At 39.7% G+C, this 19,323-nt stretch overlaps 1 protein-coding gene across 6 annotated transcripts in view; it reads right to left on the bottom strand.

Annotated features, from left to right (window-relative positions):
- The window catches only part of ppfia1 (PTPRF interacting protein alpha 1), a 39,855-nt gene extending 20,895 nt beyond the window's left edge, over positions 1-18,960 (bottom strand). For all 6 annotated transcript variants that reach the window (XM_041943894.1, XM_041943858.1, XM_041943869.1 and 3 more), the window contains exons 1-6: positions 17,941-18,960; positions 15,560-15,829; positions 4,772-4,873; positions 3,760-3,924; positions 3,551-3,625; positions 1,963-2,064 (exon numbers count right to left, since the gene is read on the bottom strand). In XM_041943894.1, the coding sequence (XP_041799828.1) occupies positions 1,963-2,064; positions 3,551-3,625; positions 3,760-3,924; positions 4,772-4,873; positions 15,560-15,829 (714 nt within the window). In that variant the 5' untranslated portion in view covers positions 17,941-18,960. The remainder of the gene's footprint in view (positions 1-1,962; positions 2,065-3,550; positions 3,626-3,759; positions 3,925-4,771; positions 4,874-15,559; positions 15,830-17,940) is intronic.
- Between the last annotated feature and the right edge of the window lie 363 nt (positions 18,961-19,323).

Raw genomic sequence — 19,323 nt, 5'->3', positions numbered from 1 at the left:
CATCGTAAACAGTATGGCTGACAGGCTCAGACTGTTATTTGAAGTGTCGGACAACATTATGGAACAGACTTCTACTTCAACAGACTGCCGCTATATCGCGCTCACCAAAGTCACCAGACTCTATTTACAGAAACAGTAACTTTACCTGCGAATAGAAACAGCTTTTTTTTTTTCTCCAAACACAACAGAAACAAAACAAACCTTATTGGTTTATCTTTCCCAACAATCACCACTAACTCTGGATTGATTGAAATAAACTCTTAATTTACTGAATCAGCAGAGGAGCGAGAGAGGGGGCCAACATCAGAGAAGCAGCGGGGAAAACGCCGTGTAGCCAGATTATTTTCACATCTAACTCTGAAATTATTTTCAGCAGAATTGTGACTAGAGAGATTTAAACGTGTCAGACTAAACACAGATCTTGCTGATAAAAAAAAGACAAAAAAAAAGGTAATTACTGGCCGATACAAACTTTGAAACCTGTCCATCATGCAGTGCATCCTCTGCGGGGGAACTGCTTTCCTCACATACATATTACATATTTCAATTCAGAATATTCGTTTACAGCCTTTGTGTGAAAACACCTCAACCTAATACGAGCAGTTCAGCAAACATAAACTAAACAGGCAACAAATCTTTAAGACTTTTAGAAAGCATTGTTACTAGATGTGGTGATTTTATCTGAAATTCAGACTGATTAATCTGTGTGAAGTTTATTTGTGCAATTCTGCATTGTTAAGTATTGTTTAAATGTACACTCCGATCAAGGCATATCTAAAAACATTACATCAATTACTTTGACGTTTGGAAATTCAGGTTCAGAATTTAGACTTAAAAAAACTTTATTGTAGATAGCTGTCAAAAGCTCTTCATAAATATAGGAAGATTACAAGCTAAGAGAGTGACAGCTCTGTCGTGGAAGAAGATCGGCAGACCAAGCACTGGGCAGTGGTTCAAAGAAATGTCTTTATGTTTACCATTGGAAAAAATAATGTATACTTTAAAAGATAAGCAAGAAATGTTTCAGAAAGTGTGGGGGGGTTATATTTGGTATATTAAGAACAAAGATTTGTCTAATTTGCTGAGCAAAACTGGGACAACAGAACTACTCCCAGTACAGGACCACGATCATGAGCTGCACTTTATTTTTCTTTTCTATTTCTTCTTTCACCTCATGGACGTTAAATATGTGTGTGTAACATTGATATATCTGCACAAAACTTCAATAAAGATATTGTTTAAAAAAAAACTTTATTGATCCCGGAGGAAAACTGGTTAAATATCCAGATAAATGATAGTTTACCTCTTACTGATGCTGCACCTTTACATTTGGGTCAAGCTTATTATGCACATAATGGTCATGCAACACGGACAACGAATCTGAATCTCTCACGCTCACTCTGTACCAGCTGTTCCGAAAGCACTGGTTAACTGATGTCAGAGTTTAAACATTTTAAGCTAATACATACGTACTGCAGAACAAGTTGTCAGCAGTAACCTGGACTGTTTCCAGCCTGCCCACCTCCTCCATTATTCCCATCTTGTCCAAGCATGTATGTAGATGACATAGCATAGCACAACTAATCATTGCATGCCAGGACAGAATTGTTTTTTTCTCAATAAATGGAAGAAGGAAGGAAAACAGAAAAAACCCTAACGTAGCAAGAGTTTAAGCATATTCCTATTAGTTTATATCATCTTCAATTGTGTTTTCATCAGATTTAACATTTGGCAAATTATTTATTGTGAATGTTACTGAAATGGGACAGCCCAGTCTTACACCTCAAGAATGCTCACATTAAAAGATTATGATTCAGCAATACATTAAACTTTATATGTCTTTAATTCATTTAATTGGGGCAGATTTTATTTCATGAATCAACCAAATGTTACACACTTGTGTGACAACTGTGGCCCTGTCTCCCACTTGGCTTTCACACACATGCTGCTGAGTAACCTCACCTTGCCATTAGTGCTTGGCGTGTTTTCAGAGTTGTGGTTGACCTCGCTCGTTCCATCTGCCAGCCCTCTCTTCTGGCTGTTCTGCTCCCTGAGGTAAGCCAACTGAAGAAAAAAGCAGTTTGTTAACACCTTTTCCAGTCAGTCATTTGCTGGTGATAACATGGAAGCAATTATCCGGTTAACCACCTTACCCAAGAGCACTAAACTAGTTTGCTTCCTTTTATAAGTTGTGATGTTATTTTTTTTTTTTTGACTAAACCAAGCACTCTGTGTGTAAGTCTGTGTGTGTGTGTGTGTGTGTGTACGTGTACACGGGACAGAGACAAAAAGAAGCGTAGCTAGCAGCCACGAGTGCCCAGAGCCTCGAGTTCAAACCACAACTATTCTGGTTGCAAATTCCCATGAATAAGCTGCAGTATATAATATACTCTATGCCACATGGCCAAACAGCAGGAGAACAAAACAGCAAAAAGCTGCCTTGCCTTAGGAAGTGAGGTTACTAATAAAAGCAGAGAGTGGCGAGAGGTTGATTTTATGTGCGTTGGTGTGGTGGTGTGTGTGTGTGTGTGGTCCCAGGCTGATTCCCAGGAACAAAAGATGGCCGTAGCATGAAGTGCTGCAGCATGAAGCAGAGAGGAAATCTAGGACACTTCCCGAAGATCCTCTGGGCCTTTTGTCAATCTTAATCCCATTCAGTACACAGTGGACTGAAGACTCTACATCCCTTTGCGTGCATGTGTGCATGTGTGTAGACAAGAGTCATGAACCCCTTAGATTCAGTGTCAATACTGAATGTATGTAAAATGACTGCAATAAAAAAAAAATCAGGAGCAATGCAAAGTTGGTTTGCTGATCACATCCAATATCCATCCAATATTTTCTCCTGGTGTAAAAATCTTTATCTATTATAAGATAACAGCACAGCAACAGCTGACTGATCGGACTGTTAAAGCAGCACGTCAAACCACGTCTCCATTCACTTTGTGTCAGCACAGAAAATTCAAAGAAGCACATCGTTCATTCCTGTATCATACATGCAATTAGTTCTGGTCACTGCATTTCGCTAGCATGGTCCGATAACTAATATACCTTCACTTTAGACTTCTGTGAAGATCAACAACTTAAATGAACTTCTGAAATCAGTGTATTTGGAACACTTGACTTGTTTCAAATATAAAAATCTACCATTAACCTTCTCAAAAAGAATTCAAGGATAGGAGCAACTAGTTCCTACTGTGTAGAGCGTCCCAATAATCATAAATTCAACAGCAACAAATTATGATGATGGCAATGACAGACTGTGGTGGGAACCAACTGTTTCTGCAGTTCAAATGTTCAGTTTGGTTTAATTTAAGCCTAAATGTGTCACTCATCAGGTACACACATGCTACGTGTGAAAAAGCTGAAAATAAAAGAAATGTAATGCATGATACATGATTTAAATTCACTCCTTTAAGCTGTCCAGTTGTTCCAGCAAATATTCCTGCATCATATGAATGAATTTTGACCTACAACTTGGAAAGGTTGGATTGGTGTTGAGTTGGAAGTTACAGTTAAGTAAATTTCTCTTCATTTTAAATTTGCTTACTTCTTTGTGTGAGATGGTGAGCTGTTCCTCCAACGCGCTGCATCTTTCCAAGGCGACGCGAAGTCTCTCCCTCACCTAAAAAACATGTTAAACAAATAGAAACAAACCTGCTCAACTTCCCATTTCTTTGTCTTGCAAATGACAAAAATCTGAAATGCACGTTAACATGTACACATACGTCCCCATTTCATTCGCTCCTCTCAACACACCTTCTCATCGAGGGCTTTGTGGTGTTCGAAAAGTGACTTAAGGGCTTTGAGGACCTCCACTTCACTCGAGACTCCTGCTGGAGACTGAGCCTGTCTCTTCACCACTGTCATCCGCAGACTACGCTCGTGGCGAGACACCAGGCACTCCAAGTGCTCCAACAGGAGCTGGATACACAAAAGACAACGTTAACAAGTTAGAAACCCATCAGGATCAAACTAATTGCACATTTTTTTTGTCACACAAAATCATAGAGCATCAGCCTTGTTATACAGAAACCTTTTCTACCAGAAAAAAATCACTATACGATTGTTTTTCTGTAGCCATCACAGAGCTTTGGTGAGGCTGTGATTAGTTTAGTGCTGTCGCGTTGTTGTGGATCTGTTTGTTTACCAAGCCTGAAGTGTGTGTTCAGTTAGGCTGACAGCCAAACATTACATTTTACCAGTTCTTAATTAATGTTTTCTTCACCTTTTCCTTTGTTTACGTCTCTGCTGAATGCAAATTTTTGAGTCCAACATTGAGTAATAGTCTCAAATTATTGATCTTGCATGACTCTTTTTCACTGCCTTTTCTATGCAAAGAGTACAGAAGAGTAAGCGGGTCATAGTCAAGAGACAGCACTGATTAATAGCACGCTGAGGTATGTTCCCGCTCCTTCTCAGCAAACAGCTATCTGTGAATCTAACACTTATTGTCAGTAGTTGAAATATGCTGATGATTGAGCAATTAGCAACGCCCATGACTTGTAACAATGGTTTGGATTAAAGGATAGAAACTGATTTGTCAGCCAGTGTTATGACAACCATCTACACCCAAAACAGAAACACACAGGAATTTGACAGAGATTTCCAGAAGAGTATGCGACTAATCTTGCCTCATCAATGGTGGACAGTGGAGGTTATGTTCTGTTTCAATAAATAATACTAGTTTGTTGCACTCTGAGAGCATTTTCTATTCTAAAAGACTGATAGACAACTGTGTGCATTTGTGTGTGTAGCACATTATACTAACCCGTGTGTTGTTTCTCTCAGCTTTCAGTTCTGCTATCTCCTCCTCCTTCTCCAGAAGCTGCTCCCGACACACGTTCACTTCCTTTGTTAGTGCAGCAAACTCCTAGAACAGAAATGTACAAAGACAGTAAATGTAACTGCTGATTACTAAACTCAGCTTTTTCTCAAGGCGCTGTACTTGAGAAAGATTAAAATCTGATGGTATTGTGGAAAGAGGGAGCATGCCTATTTAACGTTTAAAACTTAAATCAAGTGTGAAATTCATTCTAAATCCATTGCCTCAATCTAATGTCTGATCATCAAAGGTGCAGTCACTACTACAGTAACTGCTGTGTCTGCTGCCCAACAGCGTAGGTGTTCTGTTTTTTTAAAATGGTCAGTGGCACAACTCGGCCACCGTAGCCACTGGCTTTACCTGATCCTAGCAACAACCTGTGCTTTACACTGCACTGCTATCCTCCTAGTCTAATCTCATCCTCAAACAGAGCGGGTTAGGGTTTAAAATAGGACATTTTCAGCAATATGACAAGATGAATGTGCAAAGTTTAGCAAACAAACATCATAAACATTGAATCAGATCATCAGCTGATGTTGTTCCAAGACTGAACTTCTTCTTACTTCACTGCTGGTTTAAAGCTACATGTAAAATTAGCTCCTCCATCCAAAAAGACTAAGGTCGCATTTACATAGAAAAAAAGGAGGTGAGTTGATAACTGTCTGCTGTCCTACAGTGCTTTAACTCCTCTGTACTTTCCTATCAGCAGTGCTACTTGACTTCATGTGCACCACAGTGATTTATCACAGATTTGGTCATGAGGACACCACCATCCACATACCAGAGTGTAGGAAACATACAGCAACATGTTTTGATGTTGAAATGGAAGAAGAGAAAAGATGGTGAAACACCACCAGAGAGACTCTATCAAACACCTCTAATGTAATCAGAAATACTGCCACTCCACTCTGAGAACAGACCTGTTCTAATAAACCTCACATTACTCACAGCTTTCTTAGGTGCATGCACACACACACTTGCTTTTATGGATTACATGCATGGTTGGACCTAAAGAATGTGCCATCCTGATTTTTTGCCCTGAAAAATCTAGCGCAGGCACCCTGAGTAGTGAGGCCTTCTTGCTATGTTTCTTGAGGGTGGGAGGTAGGTGTGTGTGTGTGTGGTCAGGGGCTGCGGGGGGGCTGCAGGGGGCTGGGAGGTTGCTGGAACTGATCGTTCTTTTCAGTCACTACCACAACTATTCTCTCTTCCTTCACTCCAGCCTCTGAGCTTTTCCAGCGACTGGCACAGATTCTAAAGGAGTAAGTAGGAATTTTCTATTGGCTATGACCGAGGTCTGCACTCTCTGCTAGCCAATAAGAGGCCGTAAGAGGCAGGCCCAGGGGTAATTACAGAGTGCCTTACTTCCTACATTCCAGAGCAGACGCTGAGGTTGAGCTGTACAGCAACCTTAAGATTTCTCCATGCCTCTATCCGCCATTTATGATCCTCTTCTATTCCATTAACCTTTCATGACTCAGTGTTTACACACACAAAAAAATTAAGTTTTAGAATTGAAGTTAATTAAATCTATCAGTTATAAAAAATCTTTACCTTTGCTGCAGATGTTTATTTATTGTTCGAAATAGTTGTATTCATTATATATTAGTAATAACTTCTCAACGGTAGCAGAAAAAGAGAAATCCTGGACGTTCCTCGGTGTGGTACATGGTTTTAAACCCTGACCCTGACTGGACCATTAAAACCAGCCCTTGGATACTCACACCCACTACATAGCATCCATGTGCCTGTGCACTTGCACAGCAAAGTACTATTATATTACACACAGTCGTTTTCTTAGAATAATTCAAATTAAACTGGCACTTTCATATAGAGCTAAAACATGCATAATACATACACAACTACGACATGTTATCATGTAAGTACGGTGCAACTCAATACTCCAGATATAAACAATACCCTATTGTATTATCTTTGTAGGTTCTCAATCATGTTGGCCACCTTTTAAAGAAATGTAGACATACAACAAAATTTTACTTGGAGTATTCATGAGTTCAATAGCTTTAATAGTTTAATATCTCAATATATACTGTAAATAAAATTTGAATGTGCAGATTGAATATAGTAGAATGATAAGCTTGTATACATGCAAATGCAGCCATGTGCATTCAGGATGATCCCATTTCTCGCTGCAGCAGGGTAAACTGGTGTATGGCTCAGCAAGTGTAGATGAGCGACATGCTGGTTGGAAGTGGACTGAGCTGCTCTGTAAGCCTTTGAACAGGGGAGGGGATTAAGGGGGGTACACGAATATGTGTGCCAACCTATTAAAGGAACAGTGTGCCAAAACACAAAGGAGCACACAAAGGCTTTTCAGGGATAACTGTACCCTGCACTGTCATTTTCTGCATTCAGCCTCACAGAGCATATCCCAGCACCTCTGTGACACTAAGACAGAGACTCGTTTCTGTATTAGAATACAATTAAGAAATCTGAGTGAGTGAAGACAAATGTGAGCACAGGAACGGCATACGTGAGCAATGCTTCAAAACAGCCATAAAATGTTTACATTACAACATAAGATATCATGTAGGGACATGGGCTGGATTTTCAACACAAAATGTATAAAAAAATTTAATTCTTTTTTATCTTGTTTGCTCCATATTTAATGTTCTTTTTGTGTAATATAAAATTAAAAAAAACCATTTTGGTCATGCAGTCTATAAGAAATTTAAGGAAGTGAATCCAACGCTTCTACCAGAACACATCTAAGAAAGTAACTTTGACAAAAGTATGTGTATCACACAAGATAAAGGAGCAAAACTACGGTACTTTACGGGTTTCTCACTCTTGAATTATGGTGCGTGCAAGGTAAAAGCAATATGAGCAAAAGATATGTGACATTTTCTGGCATTTTGACATTATGCCTTTTATTTGTTGGCAGAGGAACCGACTTCACTGCAGGTCTGGCAACACTGTAAAAGGGAAGGAGATTTGGAGACAATGAGCCCCCCCCTCCCTTATGTAAATAGTCAGGACGAGAACGTAAAACAAAGTTTTGTGGGCATATGACAATCTGTCATGTCTACTATTCCTGTAGGCTGCTGCTCTAACATAGAACTGCAGCTGTTCTGCACTACACGAGTAGTCAATGTAATTGTGAAACCTTCATAGCACTAACTTACTCAAATTTTGTTTGACACCTGTCTTATTAAAAGTACCTGTACACCGAGCAGGGCCAATGCTGAATAGCTGTTTTTTATTTGCAACATCGAGACTGTGCTGTGCTTGGAATTGAGATCGGAACCAATAGGCCTACCACCTACATAATGACTTCAGCCGTTCTTAAAAGCTTATAGCGTGTACTGAAATCTGACACTGTGCAGAGGGCATCTGTTCTCCTAGAGGAGGACTCGCTGTCAAAAACTAATTAGACGCCACAATGGCTCCTATTCAGAGCTGCTTAGCTTGCTGCCCAAACACACACAGACAGAGAGAAAAAGTCAATCTAAAGGAACTGACTGAATGCTAGCTTGCACCACATTTTCCTCAAGTTCCCTTCATCGCTGTGTCCTGGTCATACAATGTCTTTCTTAAATTTTGAACAGAAATGATTTACTTTATGCAGCCCAACACACGCTGTCCTACATGCTCCATTGCTAGGCTGTGCATACGTGAATATCCTGAACATATAGTCCATATATCTTATGTTCTTCTCTTCTTCATAATGCTTATAAGCAGGGAAAGAACATAAAGGTAATCTGAGTTCTTTGTGATCCACAATTATGCATATTTGGTAGAAGCAACATCTCATTCACTACTTCAGTCGTTTTTCTTAAATACTATTCATCCTAACAAAAGACCATCATAAGATAGCCATTCTCTTGCACAGCTGCAAAGACAGATTACATAATGAAAGGTCACAGTAACAGTGGCAATGCCATACCTCCAGACAGGAGAGATTTCAGTTGGGTAGCATTTCTACATTCCCAATGATCCTCAATTCTAACCCCTGAAACAGTTCTGGTTCATGGCATGTCAAACAAAATGACCTTGATTCTTAGCAGATTTAGGTTAAAATTAAGATTCATTTGTCATTAAAAAATGCAGTTTCTGTGATTCAGTGTTTTGACCTGCTGTATCCAGAACAGACACCCACAAAATTATGATGCCCCATAAACCTCTCTTGCTTGCTGCTTCTCAGTCATTGTGAGGCTTTTATTGTTAAGTAGCTACAGGTTGATTTAACTTTGACTAGTAGATATTATTGCTAACTCCTCTGTGTATTAAAATATGTGTAAAAAAGGTTATTTTATATAAATAGATCAGTTGTACATATTTCAAGGAGGAACTTCAAAACACGCTTCAGCCACAGTGAACTAATGAGACGTAAAAGCTCTCACTGCAGCTTGGACAGCCATCATAACGTGACACATGTGCACCAGGTGTGGAGTTAAGGTAGCGTAGTAAGTTCAGGTCCAGCGTTTAGAAATGGGATCCGTGTTAATGGATGAGTGAATCATAATGAGTTAATGGAAAATAGCCTCATGTAAAAGAAGTAAAAAAGCCCTTATCTTAGTATCTTCAAACCACAAACAGGTCCTTTTTCCTCTTTGACTGTAAAATACATGAAGTGTGCATGGCTGATGGCAATGGATAGTGATGTGGACACTACAAAGGTTAAGGTTTTTTCAGTTGCACTTCCCCGTTCTGACAAGTTTTCCTGTCACCTGCCTAGTCCTGACTCCTGACAGTCTTCTTACATGGGCTGGTAGAGAAAGCAACTTCCCATCCAAACAGAGACCCAGAAAGGCATTAATCTTTACTATATCTATGGAATTGAAATCCAATGAAATTGGAAAAAGGGTGCTATGTATCAGCCACTGTATGAAACCATTAAGACTGTATACTGATTTGGATGTTTCAACAGGTGACAGGATGCAATGAAACTGCAATAAGCTCTGGACAGAGTGACAACCTTCTTAATCTAATCAGTTCCTGAATTGCCTTGCTGCAGGCAACTGCTTCACAAAAATCAATAATAAATAAATGAAATAAAACTAGAATTACAGCTTCACGGTTGTTTGCCTCCACCGACAAGTCAAGTTACAGTTTATATCGATGTCTGGCCAGGCTCATATAATATATGTAGTGACAACTTTCAAGGAATCTAACAAAACATATGAAGTGTATTTTTTGGGCAAAATGGCCGCTATCGCTATAGTGACATGTATGAACCCAATGAATAATTTCCTGTGAGAAACAGCTGTCTTCACTTAGAGACTACTTTTATGGAGAAGTACAGAGGACTGACAGAGACAACAACAACCACCTGAAGCTCAATATCAGCAGAACCAATCATCTTGAGTTGGACTACAATGCTTCAAATATGGATGTTGCTGCAAAGAAGCTTCAAACTGTAAAACATGGACGCTTCACACACACATCTTCAACCCAGCAGCACAGATGATCTACACAACCAGCACAGTTTCAAGGTGGACGCCAAAGATTAGCGTCACCAATTCTGTATCTGACCAAATGTGAAATATGTCCACAATCTGCCTTCTGTTCCTGAGTTATGCTGGTGAATAAAGGCCAGAAAAGTGTTTTTGTAGAACATTATGATGTCACAGTACAGTTGACCTTTGACCTTTTGGCTATAAAATGTTAATACTTCATCATTTTACTCTATGATGGTAAATTATTTGCATTGTACGTTTGTACGTTGACAACGTTGGTAAGTTAGCCAAACTGTGATAATACCAAAACTAAATTCATTTTAAACCTGTTAGCTATTGTCTGAAGCGTGTTCTTTCATTTGAAAGAGACATTTCTTCTTCACAGGCCATATAACGCAGATGCGATTGGTTTTAGTGGGTTTGTCCATGCATCTTCCACAGGCTTCAACAGAACCATCGCCAAATTCTGGCACCAAGCAGAGCACTAGAACGTCGGTCTGATGACAGAATGAATCTTCCCTCTTTTATACTTTCCTTGGTCTTGTGTCTGTTCCCTTTTAAGTTTCTAATTCAGCTCACATTCAGCAAAAGGCAACACTTGTACTCTGTCACTTTCATGTCACTATGCGGAACAAGCCAGTCTTTGTCTCTGTCTTACCACTGTGCACTCTCAATTCATGCCATTGTGCCAGTGACCAGAATATAGAATTTGGTCAGTACAGCCTTCGAAATCATGAGCAAAACATCACAAACAACTGCCCAGTTTGACTTTTGTCACACAAACACAATCACTTTTTTGCCGACTATACCAAATGTTACCAAACCACACCATCGATACCGAGGTCTTTACCTGTTTTTCTTCCTCTTTCCTTGTTACAGCCTGTAAGAGTTTCGTATCTTGCACAACAGTTCAGACCAGACAGAAAACACAACATTCTCAGCTATACAAGGTTACGGTCTGTTCATTAAAGCTTAATGTTAACAGCTCAAGGACTGAAGTGCTTCCTACCTTGTCTTTCATTTAAAATGAAATAGATCTGCACATCACTGAACGTCATTCTACTGTGCACCTCACAATTGTGGAGAAAAAGGAAAAAATAACTGACACAGCAACAAGTTTCCAAAGTTGTAAAATTGTGTCTTGTAGTCTTATACAGCACAGCACTGTGGTATCCGTGGATTTGGCTATTGGACGAATACATCAGCTGTGATCATCACAAGTGATACAGTGACAAACTCTCAGTCAGCAGGCTAGCCCTATAGTAATTACAAAAAGGCAGCGGGGACAACAGCATGTAGAGCCACAAGATTTTCACATCGAAATCGCTGAATTGGGTTTATTTTGACCAAACCAGAGTTGATGATGGAACAGTGAAACATTAATTCACATGCTGGATGCAACAACGCTGTATTCAGAAAAGGATTCACATGTAAAACTTCAGGCACGAGCTTCACCAGACATCACAGTGTTACACTAAAAACAACACACTAACATCGCCATGTGAAAAAGTCATCAACACGGCAACAATGGCCATGACAAATGGTCAATGGCAGCCGCCTGTTGGACTATTTACTTACTACTGACAAAAAAGAAGGGGGCATTTTAGCCTCTTTTCTTGAATTTCCTTTTTCTACAGAAGGAGGAGTTAGGAGAGGATAGCACTTGTCTGGAGTGTCACTTGACAAAGAGTGTGGCAGTAACACCAAACACGTAGATAACTACTACCACTTCATCTTTTACTGCCTTCACAGAAGTTATGGAAAACAGCTGGAAATTCACTGCCAGCAGACACACACACACACCCAGAGACGCCCACTTCAAGCAAAACTATTAAAAGCTTTGGCTAACACAGAAGCACAGAAATTGACTTTGTCACAACATGTGGCCGCTAAAATTGGATAACTAAAGAAATCTATCTGTGCGCACATTAAAACTGGAGTCACGGAGCTATCCACAAGATGACATTGGCTGTGGGAGCATTGGACCAATTAGGCCTGCACACAGAACATATACACCAAAAAAAATCAGAGAAAAGGGAGGAGATAAGCACCATTCAACACGGCACCACTGGAGTGGAGAAAAGCTGTTGACATGTGAGCAAGCTGCCCTGGAATGTTTGTGCATTCCAGTCGAAGGGTACTCTCACCAGGAGGGCGTGAACAAGAGAGAAATTTGCACCTCCCATTAATGTACCTACTCCAGCCTGAAGACCTGCTCCCTCCGGTTCAATGGTTCAAGATGGCACCAAATCCATCTCTAAACCTCTCTCAAAGCTGACTTGGAATGTAAAAACAATCTAAATGCAGTTATCAGGTTGACAGCTACTGTAATTGCTGTTCCAGCTTTGTTTCGTCCTGTTCTTGAGTTTACATTCCTCTTTTGTTTATATAATTTCCAATTATGTTTCATTGCAAATACTTCTTGAAAAGTGCTGTTACCGTGATCATTTCATCTTTCATCCACTATTAAGTCTACAAACTGAACGTCCGTGACCAAGCGTGAATCTAATTTCAAATGTGGATGCATTCAATATTCTTTCATCAATACAGGATGAAAACAAGGCCCACCGAAAGCTAAAGCTAGAGCTGACAGCCCAACACACAGCCAAAACAAGCACTACAAGACAATTTTCAATTTCGAAACAGGGTTTTGTGTAAGAGTGTTAAGATGACCTCAAATTAATAAGAAACGTTTAAATCAGGATTCTATAAAGGGTTTGTTGAGATTTGTTTCATTACAAATAATTATAATCGACATTTGAAGTCAGGATTTAATACAACAACCCCAAATAACTGATACACAGGGTTACTAACTCAAGTGGGATAAAAAAGTTGATTTTTTGAAAGAGTGTATAGACAGCATGTTGTCATCAGCATACTTTTTGAATATTTATAAATATATATAAAACACTAATGAAGTGATCAAATTCATTAGTTACATCATGTTTTTCATCAATTAGTGGAATCAAGTGAAACAGCCAAAAAGGAGTTTTGGACTTGCAGTTTAGAAGAAAACTACAGTGAAAACAAAAGGATGTTGCACTGTGTATTAAGACCAGATTACAGCATATAAAGTGCTTCCACTTTTTTAACAGCTGGATTTTCATGCCTTCCAGATACAAATCCCAGGAGGCCTGGCAGACAGCCAGATAATCAGCTGAAAACACCAGAGCAGCATAAGCAGCAGCGTGCACAAAGTGATGCACACATATGAACTCAGTTGCTATCATCTGCCTGAATGGCCTCAAATACTTCTATAATGAACATAGAAAGGAAGATGAAACATGGACAGTCGTAGATTTATGGTCACTGATTATTTCTTACATTGGCTTCATTATTGATATTTCAAATGATAACAAAACAGACACCATTATAGGCATTTGAAAAAGGCCTTTAGAGAATTATTCATGCTGTGATTAAACACTTTTCAATTATGCTAGTCCATGACTTTTCCTAAATTCATACACTTTTATCCCTTTAAAGTAACACAAGAAAAGACAAGTCTGAAGAATGTAAACACGTGGATGTTTGTTAGAAGGCCCTCCATCATCAGGATTACAGTCTTAATATCTTCAGCTTTTAGTCTGAATAAATCCATGCTTCATTGTCTATAGCTTGGGAGAACTGATTTGCCAGGTTCGGTAAATGACTTGACTGACTGGAGATCTCTCACAAATATTTCTGCTGGCATTTTGTTATGTATTTTGACAGATTACATTTAGCAATCTGTTTTAGTCAATAAACTGGCAACCTTAGTGTAATTATATGTATGAGCACTTGAGAGTTAATAATGATGACAGATTGACTGTGCAGTGTATGCACAGTCTGGTAGCTTCTCATTCTTACTTCAGATAGCACAGTAACATGGTGTAAGTAGTTCACCTTCAATGCTGTCATCAATTCAACATCCATAACACAAAAATGTGAGTGCTAGCGTTGACGAGGCTTTACTTTTCCATATATTTATTCTATACTACATTAGGTGAAACAGAGTCCACACACAGTGTCTGAATGTTTTGACTATTGATGTAGTTTTCTTGGCTGTACAACACAGAGCTGCAAATAAAGGCCTTGGCATCCCACAAGTGTGTCTAACATCAGTTCTGACCATCTAACGTTTCAGGGGAGTTGGGATTGTATATTCTATATGCAGTGGTTCCTCACAATCTACACACCTCTCTGCTTTCAGTACTGTGATCTATAATCTGTTATATTCTGCACTGTGATCACTCACAGTCTGAATGGCTCATGGCTCCCGTGTGCTAATTCAACAAACGTGAAACAAACCCTGAAAGTACACAGTGCCTTAAAGTTACACACTGGATGCATATTCACCCATGCATATTCATACAACAATGCTTAACTGATTACCAGCCTCTTATGCATCATTAAAAACTGGAAACATGATCCCTTTGTTTTAAATATAAGACCTTGGAGGGTAGAAACATGAGTCATTCATCTAACAAAGACCTGCAAGCAGATGGACGGGATCACTATTCATTTCACGTTACGTTATGCAAATACTAGAAACAGAAGCATGGCTATGACAGCCTAATTACTATAATGGTATTGGTAATGGTTATTGATTATTAATTATACGCACAGTTAGGCTGAACAATATTTGCGAAAGCTACAGTGCAACGTTTTTTTGTTCTGAAAAATACACTGGAAAAATGTAATAAACACATTACCATTGTTTGAGGCAAAAATCCATGAAACGCAAATCTGTCTGTTCTGAGAATGACTATGATCAGTCATTATGTTATTAGACCAGACTACTCATGAAAAATGAACAAAATATAAATGGCAAAACCATTCCATGGTGAATCTAATTTGCCTTTATGCACGCCCCACTGCACCTTGCAATCAGTCGTTCATACAAGTCTCCAAACCATACAAGACTCTGGTATCACTTTCTCCACTGTGGGAGTCAAAGATCTGTAAGAGCTGTCAACTAAAAGTGAGATTTACACTTTGGCTGACAGAGCAGCAAGGAGCCATGCAGGGAGGGATCTCTGCAGGGCACTGGCATTTTTCTATTCAAATAAGATTACAATGCAAACTTTTTTCATTAGAGTGAAACCTTTTATCAGTACCGATGTTCATGACGTGAAATGCCAGCATAGACACTAAAATGTGAGTGCTGACCTTTACAAGGTGAGACTTAAGAGATATTATAATTTTGTAGGACAGCGTAGTACAGGTTTATTGCTGCAACTGACAAATTGCTATCATCTCATAGTATACATCATCATATTGTCATCCAACTCCACAGCAGGGTTTTCTTTAAAACTGAAAGGTCCCTCTCACTTACCTGTGGCAAAGCAGTGTTAAGTTGTCTCTGCAGGGAGTCCCTTTCATGGCTAACTTCATGCAGTTTGCCCTGGGTCAAGCCCAGATTCTCCTGAGTCTCTCTCAGGGTGTCAAGAAGACGATCCCTCTCCTCCAGCATGGACACCATCAGCGACTCAAAGTGGCCTTCTGAGTCTGACTGAAGAGGGGAGCCAGAGCCTCGACGACCGCTGCCGCCTCCCCCGCCGGGCCCTTCAGCCTCACTGATGGTGGGCATCACCTCGCACATCATCTACAACCGTCGTTTGGACAGAGCAGGGCCAAAGGAGGCAGCAGGACAAGAAACAGTTTGGAGTTAGAGACGAGAATCATGAGGGCAGCTGTCACAGACGTGGTGAACTGCAACATGTCTCTAATCAGACATCTGAACTGCATAGTCCTTTTTCACTGCAGACGTGTTAACTTATCATAGCCAGAAAGGCAGAGGTGGAATTAATGACATTAACAATGGCTCAATTCCATGAGGTGTGCCAGTGAGCTACTCAAGTGAACTAGCATGCACAATATGCAGGGCCTTAGAACTGGAAATCTAAATGGAAAGCAGTTGTTAATAAGGTCATTGGTCATTGATACGCCTGCATTTTTATTGTAAACCCAAAGACTTTTTGTCATTGACAGCTGGAATTTTGTGCTCAATAAACCGGAACATTTCCGACAAATCCCTTCTTTTGTAAGAGTCATTGCACAAATTAATTTGACTCTAAAATATAAGTCCTGTCCAAGGAGAGTTCAGTTTGTGTAATGTGGGATTCCCTAATGTCCACAACAGCCAGAAATTGGACATAGGTTTTCATTCATTATCCACCCCAAAAGCTATGCCAATGAAAATGTGCTTAACAATGGAGAACAAGTCATTACTATAACAAAATAATTTTTAGGACAAACCTGCATGAGAACAACGTTAATCATTCATGTCTCAAAAATTATAAATAAATGCTTATGTCTCAAAAATTATACATAAAATAAAGGCTTTGAATTATTTTATCATGCATTGTACTCTGTAAAGCAGAAACCCTTCAGACAGATTTGAAATTTAACAGAAAAAAGTGGGCAAATTTAAAAGTGCATCTCCGAAGGGACATAATTAGTGTACTTGGCAGACACCAAAGCACCGGCCATTGCAACAGCTTATTGACTGAGCATAAGGGAAAATCAGATAAACCTGCTTACTGATTGTTACTAATGGTTAAATAAAGGTGGAATAAACTTGCCCACAGAAAACATTCAAGTATACCTAGACTGGTGCAGAAAAGAACAGATCTTAAATCAATCACTGGCAACAAAAAAGCAGTGCTGTCTGGAGCATTTTGAGTAAATGTTGTATCTAACAACAGCTGGGCAGGAAGGTCGGGGGAATTAGAACCACTCTCCACACCAAGGAGCTTAGGTCCTGTAGACAGACTGTTAGACAAAAATCCAAGAATCATGTGAGCTGGATTTAACATACCTACAAGGAACAACAATTTACAAATTGGAAAAAGTCCAGTAGGAACTTCGTGGCAGTCAGAGTTGCCCCTTCATCTTATTCTTTGCATCGCCTGAGATGCCAAAAGCCATTTGCTTTCAGAAACCACCGTGTTCGGTTCAGTGCACCAACACTCAACTGTATCCTTCCAACAACCGTGTTCAAGAACTGGATGATACCTGTTATATGCAAATTAACCAGACAAAAAATGCTTAATTAACTCTACTAATTACAAATTTAATATTTCAGATTATAAGTACTATTTCTGGTGGAAGGAGCCAAACTTAACCTAATTTACCGGAAGAAAAATACAAAACCAACGCTTCATATTGAGGTCAAGCCACTCAGGCTCAACAATGTTTATGGGGGGGAGGGTCACTCAGCATCCATGAGAGGGAGTGACAGATGGTGGGTCCAGCGTAACTAAGCACAGACATCCCATACGTCAAAAAGTAAAGATGACAAACCACGGTGTGGAGGCAGGGCAAAGAGCAGTTCTGAACAGGCAGACTTAAAACCTCTTCAACCACGTTTTACATAGGAGCAATTTTCGAGTCCTTCACAGGAAACAAAGATCCAGAGGAGAAATCTGACATGCCAGAAGACTGAGGGCACCAGCACGTGACAGTTAAAATGTCACCTGTTTTGTGCAATTATAACTGCATTTGTTAGTACCAACCTACTCAAATTTTGACTTTACATATATTTGATCTTGTAATATTCAATACTTGTGGTGAGAACAGAGTACAAGTACTTGAACCTAAGCCAAAAACTCAAGTACAGTACAATCAGTGTTATCCACTACATGCAGTCACACACATCTGACACAAAACGTTAACTTATGCATAAAGTTGTCTTCACGTGCGTCTGTATCTCACCTTTGAAGCACACCGTTATTCCAAACACCGTTGTAATCCACGTTAGTTTACGATTTCCAAGTAAACGTCAACAAAGGCCAAGTAAGTTACTCCAATTTATGTGTCAAGCTTCACAAATATCCAGAGTCATCCAGAGGATCGAAATTCCATTCAGAGGCTGGGATGCATTAAGGCTGTGAAAAGTCTTATCGGTGAAAAAAAGGGATAATATCCTAAAGGCCTCAAAGCGAAACCCACATAAAGTGAGCAGGGGGCAGTATTCCAAGTTTGGCCGGCTAACTCAACGTTAGCAAGCTAGCATTAAGTAAGCTGGCGATTCGATGATTGCATATCTGGATTTGGAAGTAAAGTGTCTATCTTTGCTTATCAAAACAAACGGCCATCCTCGAAAATATAGTTCAACGCCTCGAACATAACATTACCTAACAGGTACATATGCGATGATATAGTTAGGTGACGTGGAAACAGTTGTAGCCTGGCTAGCATTAGCTAATTTGAAGCAGAGTTCTTTGGCTTGAAATCAGTTACGAGTCGACCGCTAGCCAACGTTAGCTTCTAGCCAGCTAGGCAGCTAACACTTGCTAGTTTCATATACTTAGCTAAGATAACGCCAAACAGTTATCTAAAGATAAGCTCTATTTCGTATAAAAGTAGACAACACGATACAACATGTCAAAACTGTTGAACTATCGAAAACACTTTAAAAAGTTTTTAAAATCCTGAAATAGGTCTGCAAAGCTCTGCTGAAATGATTAATCTATCAAGTAACGTTAGCGCATCGGCTAACATTAGCTTCCCGTCGATTCGGTGGAGTCGCGTCACCACATCCCTGCTCGACTCGAAAACTTCCAGCTAACATTGAACGTTAGCGAGATTTTAGTCCGTTTGGAAAATCCAAACCTCAAACAGAAATTTATATTCCCTTCGTTTTCGTCCGAGTTTATAGTGTTCTCTCGGTATTTCCAACAAAAGGTCCGTCGCTCCGGTCCTTCCCTGTCGCCACTGCCTGCCAGCCTCGGCAGTCGGGACAGCCAATGATGGGCTCTGAGTCGCTAGCACTTTTCATTAGCCTGGTAGTTGACGGGAAGAGAGCGCTTCACAGGTCGGCAACAGGAGGAAAAGGAACATCAGCAGCACTTTCAGTTCCTGTGAGGCTCCGCACAGGTACATCCACACAGCTAAAATTACCAACGGATATTTTATTCATTATGTATTTATTTTACATCCATTGTCTCAATACAGGCAATCAGTTATGTTGGTATATAATGTAGTCAATTACATATCGATAATTACAACGTATAAGAATGTCGTAAAGCATTGTACTCTGCATTCTAGACATCCTCCAACAAAACGTTTCTAACAAAACACAATAAAAATGAAGAA

The sequence above is a fragment of the Chelmon rostratus genome, chromosome 1, assembly GCF_017976325.1.
Source record: "Chelmon rostratus isolate fCheRos1 chromosome 1, fCheRos1.pri, whole genome shotgun sequence".
In the NCBI taxonomy this organism is placed as follows: domain Eukaryota; kingdom Metazoa; phylum Chordata; class Actinopteri; order Chaetodontiformes; family Chaetodontidae; genus Chelmon; species Chelmon rostratus.
The sequence above is the reverse complement of the archived record's forward strand: the minus strand, read 5'-3'. Positions and strand labels throughout refer to the sequence as shown.